General features: G+C 44.1%; 1 protein-coding gene across 1 annotated transcript in view; it reads right to left on the minus strand.

Annotated features, from left to right (window-relative positions):
- Positions 1–452, minus strand: part of LOC310706531 (rap1 GTPase-GDP dissociation stimulator 1-like) — a 35825-nt gene extending 35373 nt beyond the window's left edge. The window contains exon 1 of the mRNA XM_083502665.1: positions 324–452. Coding sequence (XP_083358791.1) covers positions 324–327 — 4 coding nt within the window. The 5' untranslated portion in view covers positions 328–452. The remainder of the gene's footprint in view (positions 1–323) is intronic.
- Between the last annotated feature and the right edge of the window lie 13288 nt (positions 453–13740).

The following is a 13740-nucleotide window of genomic DNA, read 5'->3' on the forward strand; positions in this document are numbered from 1 at the left end:
TGCGTTTCCTTCCAGCAATTTTTGTTGAAAGGTATCTTGCATTTTGTTCAATTTCTCAAAAAGAAAACTGCAAAGCAGATCCAGTAAAAGCTAACTTTTAAAAGTTAAAGCAATTAAAAGATGGATGATTAATCACCTAGTAACAATTTACTATGTGGCAGTCCTTGTATATAATAGGAGGATATGTATAAGAAATGGTTCTCTTCAAAATACATGCACACACTTAACAATCATTTGTTGCAGTTCCTACATTAGATCTATATATGTCTCCCATATATGAAATACGAATTTGCTTTTTTCAATTTAGCATGAGTTTTACTTACCCATGGATGCTGCAGTTTTCCAGACTGGAGATAATAAAGAGCACACGGTCTGTGAAGCTCTCCCTTTAACAGCTATCAAGCTGTGAGCAAGGAGAATATTTTATAACTCTCCAGCAGACATGCAGTCCACAGCTTCCCTCTTCGCTCACCCTTCCCTCTCCCTTATGACCCTGTACTTCAAATGCTCCTAATACGTCTTAATTACTTAATCTCCAGCACTGCCTGTTTCCTCTTTAGATGTCATTAAGAGAAAGGGAAACATCGTAGTAATTATCATACAAAAAGCCACAATGTGTGGCTTCATGGCAATTTTGATTCCATTTTGTCAAATTCTCATCTCTGGGATTGTCAAGGTTTTCTAGGCATCTAAGAGTGTCGCTACAGATTCAATTCTGTGTGGCTCATGTTCGGCTCAGTATCACCTTGGCTTCAACTTAATACATGGCTTAGCACAGGGGAGCCATTTGGAGTGGAGCAGCCTGATTCGAGCTTGGCCATTAAAAACACCACACTGCTGTATGTCCTTCAGAACTGTTCTCTTGCAATTGATATGTCAGGTAGGAATCTACATCAGCTGAACTCAGTCATGAAAAAATGATTGCATAAGGGAGTGATGTAACTGTTGAATTCAGTAAACCTCCTTCATTGCAAAATACTGGAATAGGTACAGGCAGTGTTTTTTTTCTGGGGGTACGCAGGGGTACGCATAGCCCTAAACATTTTGTGACTCTAATGGGAGAAGAAACATTTTTTTTAAAAAAAATTAAGTTTCTTCTCTAGCACAGTGAATCGTCAGTTCTGTTGAATAGCACAATAAATTTTCAGTTCCGTTGCCACCCCTGATGGCGACCTCGTTTCCTGTCATGGTGTTTCCTGAGTCTCAGACAGAAGTGAGCGTTTAATGTATGAAGTAGGAGTTGGAATTATAAAATGGTTGAACTATAAAATGGTGATTTTCTTGAGTCAAAATGAGAGCACCCCTAAACATTTTTTTAAAGAAAAAAGCACTGGGTACAGGTCAGTGGGAATGGAAAATTCAAGCCCCTTACAGACTTTTGACACCCAGTAATGATTAGCATTTATGATGATCTGCCTTGTTTGTGTCCATGAATGAAAGGTGGCCAGAGTCTTGAGCTGAGGACTTTAGCAGTGAGTTTGGCCATTTTGCCCCTTGTGCTACTGTGATGGCTTGCAGGCGAACTACTGACTCAAAGCTCTACCATTTGGCAGCAGGGCCCTGCAGATAGCCAGAAGGTGGTACTGCTACTACCAGTACAACACAATTCAGATGAAACAAGGAAACAGAAGGATCCCATATGATCTTAAAAGCTGCTGGTTCTGACTGGGCTGTTCAGTCAGACTGAGCAGCCCATCACTGAGGTGCTGTCCACCTGCTGATTGAAGAACTAATTTCCAGGCCACTACTCACTATGTTACTCAAAGAATGTTTTTCAGACAGTGTTGGAGACATGGTTTATCATTATGTGGGAGATGGCCTCTCTGGCCATGCTGAAGCAGTTTAACTCTATGCTAAAGGAGATCTGCTTGATCATCTCTTCTGAAGACAATCCCAAGGGCCATTTTTGGCATCTCCAGATTAGAAAAAGGTGTGGGCAGCTGGAGGTGGGAGATCTCTCTCTGCTTGAAAGCCTTGGGTGCTGCTGTCAGACAGACAATAGTAGGTTACTTGGACAAATAATCTGACCTGGTATAATGTGACTTACTGTTTATTAGGGCTGTCCACCAGATTTGGCCAAATCCCAAATGGAATCAGGCTGATTTGGGCCAAATTGGGCCCTGTCCAGATCAGATGGGAGCTGCTACAAAGAACTAGAGAGGTTTTTGGATTGTCCTAAATCGATTTGTAGGTAATTGTACTGATCTGTATCTCAAAACAGAAAGCCAGACAGACAAGTCTTCAAACTCTTGAAATTATTAATTACAACACCATATAAAGAAAACAGGAGGGGTGATTGCTTGAAAAAATATTTTCAAAAAGGTGGCTAATGTAAAAACCCCATGGAGCTGCGCATTCTTCTGAGTGGTGCCTTTACATCCATCTAAGGTCCTGCACTAATGACATCAATAACCAAATGTCTATCTAATGTAGTATTTTGTTTCCAATAGATGCCAGCCTGATGATTCTTGGAAAGCTAATCATAATGACATGAAACTACCATGATTACTAGCTCTTGAAAAAAATAATCTACATGTTAGTTTGCTGATTTCTCTGCCCTTCAAAACTTTGCCCAGATCAAAATAATCCATCACTATGCCTTGCCCTAGAAAAACCTTCCCAAATGAAAGCGCTTCTAGGCACAATAAAGTGTAAACACCAACAGGCATAATAAAACTATATGATCAGTTTATAAGATTATAAGAAAACAATATAAAGAAGTCTAAGTACTCGTAAACAAGTTATAGTTGTATAAGTTACTAAGTACTCATAAAACAAGTAATAGTTGGTGTTAAGAGGCACACCACTTACATATGGGGGGGGGAACGCAATATAACAGTCCCTTGACTATGGTGAATTGACAACACAGGACTGGGTTAGGTACAAAGCAATCTGTATAAACAGAACAATTTGCTCTTTGCAAAAGACTGCAGAAGCAACAGAATGAAATACAGAGTTTATGAGTAAAGACAGAGTAAAGTGCATGCGATAAACTCATCTTCCGTACCATACATCATTGGACAAGTGTTGTGAATACCAATGGGAAACTCAAGATGCTTTGCGAAGCCGTGGTAGGCAAACAATCTCCATAAAAATATTACACACTGTCAAAAATCAGTTGTGAAGATCATTGCCACAGCTGCTCAGAGACAAGCAGCCCTCCTATGAGGGCTGGTTTATACATGCAGGTACTGAGCAATGACTGTGGCATCAGATGATGAGCCACATGAGCAAGTGGTTCACTTCTGGTAGAAATTTTATATGGACTCCTATCACATCAAATGCAATGCATTTTAGGAGGCATGTGTCCATACCTTCATATGACAGTCCTATTAATGTCTTGCTCATATCTAAGTTGAGGAGGGGGGCTGCATTCTTCACCCCGTCCCCAAGCCTTTTCCTTTCAGTAGCGGCATGTTGAGCTTTCTTCTCACACAACTATTTGCTACATGTGTTACTGAAAGGAAAAGATGTCACATCAGGTGTGGGGCTAAAACTGAATCCCCATTCCTCACGGTACACACTTGCACTTTGCGTGGACAGGCGGAGTCCCCCAAACCCCGTGTGGAATAACGACTCAAGACAACGTGCTATGGGATTAAAACTGGCCACAACTTTATTATGTTTCAGATGTGGGGAGACATTGACTAAGGCATTGGGTGTTTATTCCTCCCAGTCCTCCACCGGGGATCTGGGGAACATCAGGGTTATCCAGTGTGTGTGTGGGATGGGCTGGCTCTGGAGAACATATGCTCAAGCAGAGAGAGCCCGCCCCCATTATGCTGCCGTCGCAGGGGAGAGCAATGACAACCTCTAGGCGTACGGCCAGAGCCTCCCCTCAAACAACCCCTTTAACGGGGAACCCTGGTATCGCTGCCGCAAAGAGGAGGGGGGCGTGGGTCATCACTGCACGCCCCCCCTTTAGGGAAGATAGACTAAAGGATTCTGCCCAAGGCCTGATACCGCCAAAGTTGTGATGTTTTGCTACGGGAAAGGCAAACCTGCCAATGCAGGAGAATTCTTTTCCAGCCCTTCAACAGCGACCTTGACGTAGCAGCGCCCGCGTACCTGTGGAGAAGAGGTTAACCTGCAAAAGAAGACTTACCTGAGGGAGGGCAGGGTGGGAGAAGCTCTGGAGCCAACTGACGATTCCCAGGTAAGATCCTCCCCCTATTGTGTGGGCAGGTAGTCCCTCCCCCTACCTGGCCTGATCACCTTGGCAACACCTCCCTAGACGGGATTGGGCAACTGGCTGAGGTAGGCGGAGACCTCCAGGTATCCTACCTGGGGAAGGCAAAGCCAAGCCTGTGCTAATGGTGCTGCATAGGGTCCAGGGGGCTTCGTGCGACCCCGCAAAGGGCGCCCCCCATTTAATGTGGGAAGTGTTCATTATGGCGCAACAGCACCACAACACCATGTTCTGGGTCATGTTGCAAAATGGTGCCCGAACTTATTTCTTAGAGCAGTGGTGCATAGGACTGCCCACCTACCCCAAGTTTCACAGAAAATTGTTATCCAGAAAAATGGAAAGGGACATACTGCCATCTTGGAAGGAAACTGGGGAAGGGAAAATGAGACAGGGAGTTGTCACCATTAATGGCCTGGACAACCAGCTTTCCCCCAATGACTTCTGGGCTAGTTCACACTTGCATTTTCACCACATGGTGGCAGTAACATGCTACAAATCACCTGTATCAATAGGTCTTCACAGATAAAGCATCACATGTAGACCTTTCATACCATCTCACGCCACCTCCAACATGTCTTTTTTGTGTGAGAAACAATTCACTCTGGGTTTTTTTTTAGATTTTTAAAGGGAAAGGGGTCACTGCTTCTTTATCTCTGCATGCTTTGACAAAGCTTGAGATCTTTTCCTTTCTGAATCTTTAGATGGTGCTTGTATCATGCCCTTTACCTATACCCAGCCTGAGGAAGAGTTCTGTGAAACTCAAAAACTAGCTCAACACATTGTGACTTTTAGATAGTTCTTCTCAATGTATTGTGGGGGGGGTAAGGGTGCTTGGATCCCCCCCCCCGATGGACCAGCACTTCTGCCTGTACTTTTGTTTGTGCCCGTGCATCTACCATACCTTCTGCTGCTATTCATGAAGGTTAGAGAAATCAAGCCCGCTGTGTTCATGGGTCCTGCTGCTCTGGTTTCCAATCCCCTCATGATCCTTCCCCAGCTTGCCCTGGTATGTCCTTGTCTGGGCTACACCCCTTGTCAGTACACCTTTCAACCGATGTCAGCGACTGGGCTCAATAACTGGTACTGTCCCGACTGGGCTAGGCAACTGGAGCACTTTCAGAGACCTTCCAATCCTGGAAAGCAGGTTCCAGTGCACTGGACCCACAACTGTGCCTTGTGAGCACCAGACTCAGCAGAGTATAAATAATGTGGAAGCTACCTGTGAAACATAACTTCTTTTATATCTAATAGCTACTACAAACTAAACAAACTACTGGCTTGCATGAGTGTTACCTCTTCCACTCAGCCATCTAGTCACTACATAGATAAGACTCTCTCCACATACAGAGTCAGGCAGTCAGTCAGGAGCAGAAGAGAAGTGCAGTTTTCATCCCCTCCTTTCTCAAAACATCAGATCAGGAGATTCTCGCAATGGGAGGGGGTGAAAATATCAACACCCCTGGCCCAGATCCTCTTCCTCTTTGTTGTCCTGCCAGGTCACGACATCCATATGCATGTATGAACCAGGCCTTTGACTGACCAAGCTGCTCCCACCCTGTTTTGCCAATGTTTTAATGAAGCAAGTCAGCTTTCACCCATCTAGAATCATCCAGATGTTTTGGACTACAACTCCCATCTGCCCTGGTAGCACGGCTGGATGGGAGCTGTGGTCTAAAACTGCAAAGGTTGGTGAAGGCTGAGGTAGGTAGTGCTTTCCCCATTGCTGTTCATTTGTTTTCTCTGTCTTTCTTTATTTGAAAGGATGAATTAGCAAGGAGTTATTAAAGATCTAAAACGCTCTCCTAGTTATAAGGCTTCCAATATAAGCCAAGCAACAATGATTAAGTTCTTACTGTTTTGTTTTGCTTTTTACAGAGAGGGATGTAATGTAATTATATGCTGCTATGAAAACTAAATTTAGGAGCAGAAAAGTAGACACTGTTGCATAATCACTCCTTTGAATGCTGCCTGATTTTACTCACTCTCCTCAATTACTTATGCCAAAAGGTGTTTTGACTGGGTCTCTGTACTCAAAAGAAAGGGGGACAGAAAACAGATCAGGGCTGAACTAGAAGTTTCACAGCAGACCGAAATCTATGACTGTAATTGTTACCAAACATCTAAATGGTGGTGTGGTGGAACTTGGCTCATGAGAAGTGGCAAGTGTCGGGTGTAGCATTTCAGTCTCCTTCACCCACTGCTTTCCTCCCTGGACACTCTCCCTCAGGCTCTCTACCCTGCAGTGTGGCTAATGGATCCGGATGGGAATATTAGATAAAACTGGGTCAGGCTCAATGCATTTTGCTGCCTGAGGGGAAGCCAAAAATGGCTCTCTGCCCTCCCATCGCGTCAAGTTGCATAACCCCAAGCAAAGTTATTTCGGTACCTGAGGGGAAAAAGAAAAATCCCACAAACACTTCTCCTGGCTGTAAAAATACAATTACAACAGATTAAATAACTAACCATTTGCATCTCTCTCGTGACACCCCAAATCTGCTGCCTGAGGCATCTGCCTCATGCTGTCCAATGGTGAGTCTGGCCTTGTAGGTGGGTGGGAGGTGGCAGGAGAAGGTGAAAAAGCCCCCTCACTTTTTCTCCTCTGCAGATCATATCCTCTCCTAATAGGTTTTGCAGCAGTTCAGTGACTGGGGTTCATAGACCTGTACCTGCTGTTGTATCTGCTAGTTCAGCCCTTAGGCAACATGACACACACACAAATACAGTTTGAGCACTTGCTCAGGGCGCTGTGGGAAATCACATGTTCTCGAAATGCCCAGGGCTACCATTAATAGTTTTACAATACTTGTTGAGATCTGCCACTGTGTTTGTTTCCATATTTTGGGTGCTACATTTCTATGTCTATGCTCTGAGAGTACATCTACACTCCAAGTGTATATTCATTTTATACCAGATCAGCTGTCATGGCTTTCCTCAAGGAATCCTAGAAACTGCAATTTGGTGATGGAATAGAAATTGCTATTATATTCCAACTCTCTCATGTAGAACTATTTCCCCCATTGTTCCCTGAAGGGGCGGAATGACCCTTTTATCTCTAGTGGAATGTCCCCTCCCTAAGCATATTATTTCACTAGGTGCGAGAGGCAAGTACACCTTTGAAAACAGGAAACCCGAGCTGAAATGCATAGGCATGGCTGTTTGAAAGTCACTGAAATTTCCGTTGGATAGAAACTAAGTGGTTTCCAGCTGTAATGCTTTAAGAGATATGAAAAAAAAAAAGGTTTCACAAATGGGTAAAAGTTTAATGGTAAGGATTTGCTGAACTAACAAATCGAACTGGAATACAAAGAAGGGAGGTATGAGGAGGTCCGAGGAAATAAGTGTATGGAAGTTATGTTATTGAAAATTAATGTGTGTTTTTAACTGTTTTTTTTATTTTGTATGTTTATTTTTCTTTTTTCTGTTATATCTTAAAAACTTTCAATAAATATCTTTTTTTTTTAAAAAAAAGAAAGTCACTGAAATTTCCAATTTCACAACTCAGATTTTTCAACATAAAGTTTCAGCTGAGAATTTGTGAATGTGAAGCTGAATGTAAAATTTTATCTCAGAAGCTAAAAGGCACATGCACCAGACTTGTGGGCATCTCTTGAAGCAGAGGTAGGCTCTGCCAGTGGGTAAAATGAGGCAGCTGCCTCAGGTGATGGAGGCTGAGAGACAGAAGTGTTGAAGGACCAAAGGTACATGCTTAATGGCCGACCCTGCACTTCTTAAGCCTGCTGCCCTTGGACGCGGTGAAGAAATCTGTCCCATCACCAATGTTTAAGAAAGATACAATTGCTGCTCATGTTGGCTTTTGCGCAGAGTGTGTGTGATTTTTTCCTTTCATCCCAAGGAGCAAAATGTCTTGGGTCAAACCTGGCTTGATTGTTTGGTAAGCATCTCATTATGAGCGGTCACCAGTCAAATACTATATGCTGTGACACTTCAGCAATTGTCACCATATTGTCAAATATTGGAAGCATCAACTATAGGATAAAGGTAAAGGTAAAGGGACCCCTGACCGTTAGGTCCAGTCGCAGACGACTCTGGGGTTGCGGCACTCATCTTGCTTTATTGGCCAAGAGAGCCGGCGTATAGCTTCCGGGTCATGTGGCCAGCATGGCTAAGCCACTTCTGGCGAACCAGAGCAGTGCATGGAAATGCCGTTTACCTTCCCGCCAGAGCAGTACCTATTTATCTACTTGTACTTCGACATGCTTTTGAACTGCTAGGTTGGCAGGAGCAAGGACCGAGCAACGGGAGCTCACCCTGTTGCAGGGATTTGAACCGCTGACCTTCTGATCGGCAAGCCCTAGGCTCTGTGGTTTAACCCACAGTGCCACCCGCATCCCTTATCTATAGGATACCAGATACCAAATAGTCAGAAAATACCTGGACATTCAGAAAATCAGGCTTTAAAAAGTCAAATTATGGAGGGTAGGTGAACCAATGACTAATAGCCTTCATACCTAAATGAAACTTCCAGCTTTAAAAGCAGATACATCTGTTTACCATTACTGGGGAGTAAAAAACAGAACGGGGTGCCTTTATTTCCTGTTCATGGGCTTTGTGGCACATCTGACTGATTATTCTTGGAAACAGGATGATGGGGTAGTTGGGCCTTTCGCCAGATGCCATTTTTTATGAAGAACATTCAGCATCTAAATTCACCAAACGAAGCTTTGAGAAGATAGTTTTGGGAGCAATTGCATTTCAGCTCTAAAGAAAATGGAGGGTTCTGTGTAAGCCCATTTGCTGAGCACGATGTTTCTGCAGCACAATAGCAAACAGGAGGTAAAGTGTAGGAGTGGGAGCAGAGGGTAACTATTATAGAGGATGAAACCAGAGCTCATGATCACACTTCCAACACATGCATTAAGCACTAAGAATGATTATTTTGTGGGACCTCTTTCTTCTTTTTCTTTGGCTGTCATATCGCAGGGGAGGACAAGCAGGCAGAATGCACAACTATTACCATATAAGCAGCTGAAAGTCACCGAGAATAGCACCTTGAACAGGTTTGCTGCCTAGAAATTGTGTGCCTTGAGGCTGAGGATTCTTCAGTAGCTGAGGCCATCTTCTCCAATTAAACAGGGTGAAACAATTCTTCTGCAATACCAGCAGTAAAAAATGCAAAATGTCTGCTTATGTGTATGAGGTCTCAAGTCTCCCTGCATTTTGAACAACCCCAAGTGTGATGGCATCATTATTTTATAGAATGTAATTTAAGCTTATTGCTGTCCCTTCTCAAAAAGGGACATAACTGAGAAAGATGCAGAAAGGGCTCACTATCATCTAGGAGTTTTAAGCACCTTTCCCAAGGAAAAGCTAGAGATCAAAGATTTTTAGTGTAGAGTGAGGAAAGTAAAAGGGACATTATAGATACTGATTTAGGCTGGGCTTTATTATTGCATTTTTATTATTGTGTACATATTGCTCAGTGCATTGGTAGCCCTTTCAGAACAAAAATAATTAAACAAACAACTTACAAAATTATAATATGCAGAGAATTAATAAAAAGAGATTTTTCTCTTCATCTCAGGATCATAGGACCTTATCACCTTTCCCATTTGGGGTATGGAAGGACAGGCTGGCTCCCTTGGCCTGAAAGTGAGATGAGCGCCGCAACCCCATAGACTCCTTTGACTGGACTTAACCGTCCAGGGGTCCTTTCCCTTTTCCTTCTTAGCTTGGTCCCTGTTTGGGGATTCAGCTTGTGGAATGGGGAAGTTGAATCCAGCCCATTAAAATTAATGGACATAATAATATTGGGTTCATTAATTTCAGTGGGTCTACTCAGTGTCTACTCACCATGAGCAGGGCTAATGGTGGATACAACACAGAGTTTTAAAGCATATATCTTATTGTCCTTTGCCTTCTTTTCACACTGAATTTATGAACAGCCTTGGAATACTTACAAGTGGTTATCTAGAGGCATGGCAACACGGCAGTTGGGAAGCTAAAGAGAGCCAATGCTTGTTGATTGCTGGGACGAACAACAATTTCAGCTGGAGAGGTGAGAATCATTCCTGTTGCAGGGGAATTGTAATTTCCGATGATGAAGATGACAAGTGTTTCAAGAGCAAAGAAGTGACTAAGAGGAATCTGTGCAGGGAGCAGTTTTGATCTGACTTGAATTTAGCTCTTGTCGGGAGGGGTGTACACGATGGTTCAAGGTGCTGGAAGCTGTGAAATGCTCAGCCTGTGCTGATTTCCCCCTCTAAGTGGTGAATCATTCCTTTACAAGGCCCTCATGTTGCCTTTTTCTCAGACTTGTCACAACATTATTCTTAGCCTGACTTGTTGATGTGTTGAGAATGTTACTGAAGCAGCTCAGAGCATCTTTATCAAAGGCGTAAGCATCCTTTGCAAAAGCATGTTGGCCAAACTCCCATTCTGAAGACATTTTCCCTAGTGCATTACATTTGCAGCCCTCCCTTCCCCTGCTCATCGGAGCAGGCTTTTCTGAGGCAGCCCAGCAGCTGCGATTTCTTCTTGCATCTGGCTGTATTTTTTTGTTCCCCAGAACTACTCATGGCCATACTAGTAGGAACCTTGCTATATTCTCAAATGACTTTTGTGTGAAATTGTCATTGTTGTGATGTCCTTAGGGTCAGAGTTGACATTGCAAGAACATTCGCTTCCACTTGTTGCATTGTTGAGTTCAATGAATTTTGTTCTGTTTGGTATCGCATCTCACCTGTAACCTCCCAGTGATGTTATATAAGGATTGTATCCTGTTCCTGTGCATAGTTTGATATTACGAGATATTACTGCCCTGTCTTTTGGGATGCCTAGCTACGGTCTTTCGGCTCTATGCCATTCCTATATGATTCGCCACTTGGTGGTGGTAACTTTACCTTCTCCTGTACTCTGTTCCTCAGATTTGTAGGGATGAGTTTATGCAATTGTGTATAGCATGACTGGTGTGGAAGAAGAAATCCAAACATAAAAGGGGCACAACCCTGGAGAAGTTAGTCATCATAACCAAGGCTCAGTCCACATGAAGCCATGTGGTAAAACCATTTATGTGTTCAGACCCAGAAACGTCCCTCCTAAATAAATTCACACTTGACTCAAATTTTTGGTTGGTTTTTGGCAGAATTTAGGCCACAACTTTATTGATTACAGAAAGTGACTGGTTGCATAGGCTCTGGTTTGACTAGCTCCCTGCCATGCAGATAGCGCTGACCCAGGGCACCAGCATAGGTCAGCCAAGGGTGAACTCCTAGATAAGCGGAAAGCTGGGAACAGGCTATCTCCACCACCCAAATGTCCCCCGGACTCAGGCACGGGCACAACCCCCTCTCAGGGGTTGACCAAACCATCAAGTCCATGGATTCCTTTAACAGAATACCCTACACATAGGGATGGCGAGAGCGTTCTCCCATCCCTATCACCTGAGCCAGAGCCTATCCACAACCTTACAAGTTATGACGATTTGCTACGTGGCAGGTGAAACCCAAATGTCAACAGCCAATCAGCGAAGGGGGGAAAACTCCTGCCGTGCCCCTGTCCCAATGACAGACAACACACGACGGCATAGCAAGGTCAAGCGCAACAAGCCCTAAAAGTAGGGACAGGTGGCCGGGTGTTCCGATGCACAAGCCGAAAGAGGAAGTTCTGGGTCACGTGCATGGGCATAAATTTAGAGTTTTTGCTTAATGGTTGCCATCAATTTGATTTTAATTAATTTTTATAATGAAATGTTTTTAGAATGTTGCATTATTTTATTGTTGTTAGCCGCCCTGAGCCTGGCTTTGGCTGGGGAGGGTGGGATATAAATAAAATGTATTATTTATTCCAGGCCTTTGGTCAGGGCGCAGCCTGACTCCCTCCTTTGGCAATCTGCACAGAATAAATAGGTCCCTCGAACCGTTTGAACTGTGTCCCATTGGCCAAATTGTACCCAGATTCAAGGGACCTACCAATTGGGTGTTGTGGCTTATGAATTGTACCCACCCACAATACATGAGGTCGGTTGTCCAGGTCTCACCACAATACGTGTCCTCTTTAAGGGAGGACCTGATTTCTGAATCATTGCCTGCAAGTATCAGTGACTATCTGTTCCTACCAGGACCAGAGAGGGCATGCTTCTGAATATCACTTGCTGGAGAAGAACCGTGGGAGAGGGTTATTTTGTTCTGCTATTGTCTGCTTGTGGAGCTCCCAGGGACATCTGGGCAGAGGCATAGGATGGGTGGGGCTTTGAGGGTGATTGCCCTGAGTGCATTTTTTAGGAAGATGCACTGCTCAAGCTGCCCTCCCTGAGCCAGCCCTGTGCCGCTTTGCGAGGCTGCGATCAGCCTCACAAAGTGGCTCAGGGATGGCGTCGCTCTGGTGGCATCAGCAGCAAGTGCTGGGCTGGGCTGGGCCCTGTTCACTCCCTGGTGTGAGTTCCCTGGGCACCATGAAAACATGCTGCACCCGGGAGTCCAGTAGGAGAAGCAGGATGCTGTTCTAACAGGGCTTTGGGACTGATGCAGCAAGCATACCTTTCTAATGTTGACTGTGCCCCTTCAGACAACAAACTCTTCAGGTTTTTGCGTGTCTGTGTGGAATATTTGAATATTCCTCCTTGGAAAAAAGAGCATGATGATGAATCCTCTCTGACGTGTTGTATTTTTTGATGTGGAGCAGCCTTCCCCAGCCTAGTGCTCCCTAGATGGTTTGGACAACATCTCCCACCATCCCAAGCATGTGGAGGGTGTGTGCATGTGCAGTGTGATGCAGTGGTTAGAGGAGATCAGAGGACATCTGGGTTCAAATCGCCACTCAGCCATGAAGCTCTCAGGGTTGTTGTGGGGATTAAATGAAGGTGGTGAAAACCAGGTACACCATCTTGAGCTCCTTAATGGAAAGGTGGGATTAAATAAATAAACAGAGGAATTCAATGGAATATCCTTCACCTAACATCTGAAAGGAGAACTTGCCAGGGGCAACTTTTGCTGCATGATCTGTGGTGTATATAGACCAGCCTTACCTTTATAGCACTTAAATTCATTGTTGCTGAATCGTCTTCCATTGCTATCAGTGTAGCACATTCAGTGCCAGATTGTGGTTCATATATTTTGGGGAGTGAACAAGAATTGATTGTCCAAGTGGTAGCTGAAGTCTTGGATTTGGAAAATTTCCCTTGACATGCCTTCTAGCAATGCTGCAATTTGCAGAATGTAAAGTTGACAGCACACCAAGCACAGTTCCCAGGGCAGTGTAGCTGTGCTACACCAGGCCGACACCAATTCCCATATCTTGTCATTGCAACTTGTTATAGGTCAGATCCCCAGTGGCATTTGGGTGAAGCATGACAAATTAAGTGGATGTTAACAGATGTCTTGCATATTGCCTGCTAGTGTACATTTGTCTAAGGAAACCACTGGACAGTGGCTGGGTAGTCTATGGTCTCAGGGCACAGCCACCTGGTTGAACCTAAACAGACCTGAGTTGGGTCAGTTAGCAGACCATAGGAAGGTCCATGTGTGATGCCTTAAATTCTGTGATGGAAAAAAGACAGGATGTAACTATTAATAATCACATTATAATAGCCTAGC

The sequence above is a fragment of the Podarcis liolepis genome (genome assembly GCF_965112155.1).
Source record: "Podarcis liolepis genome assembly, chromosome: 5".
NCBI classification, from domain to species: domain Eukaryota; kingdom Metazoa; phylum Chordata; class Lepidosauria; order Squamata; family Lacertidae; genus Podarcis; species Podarcis liolepis.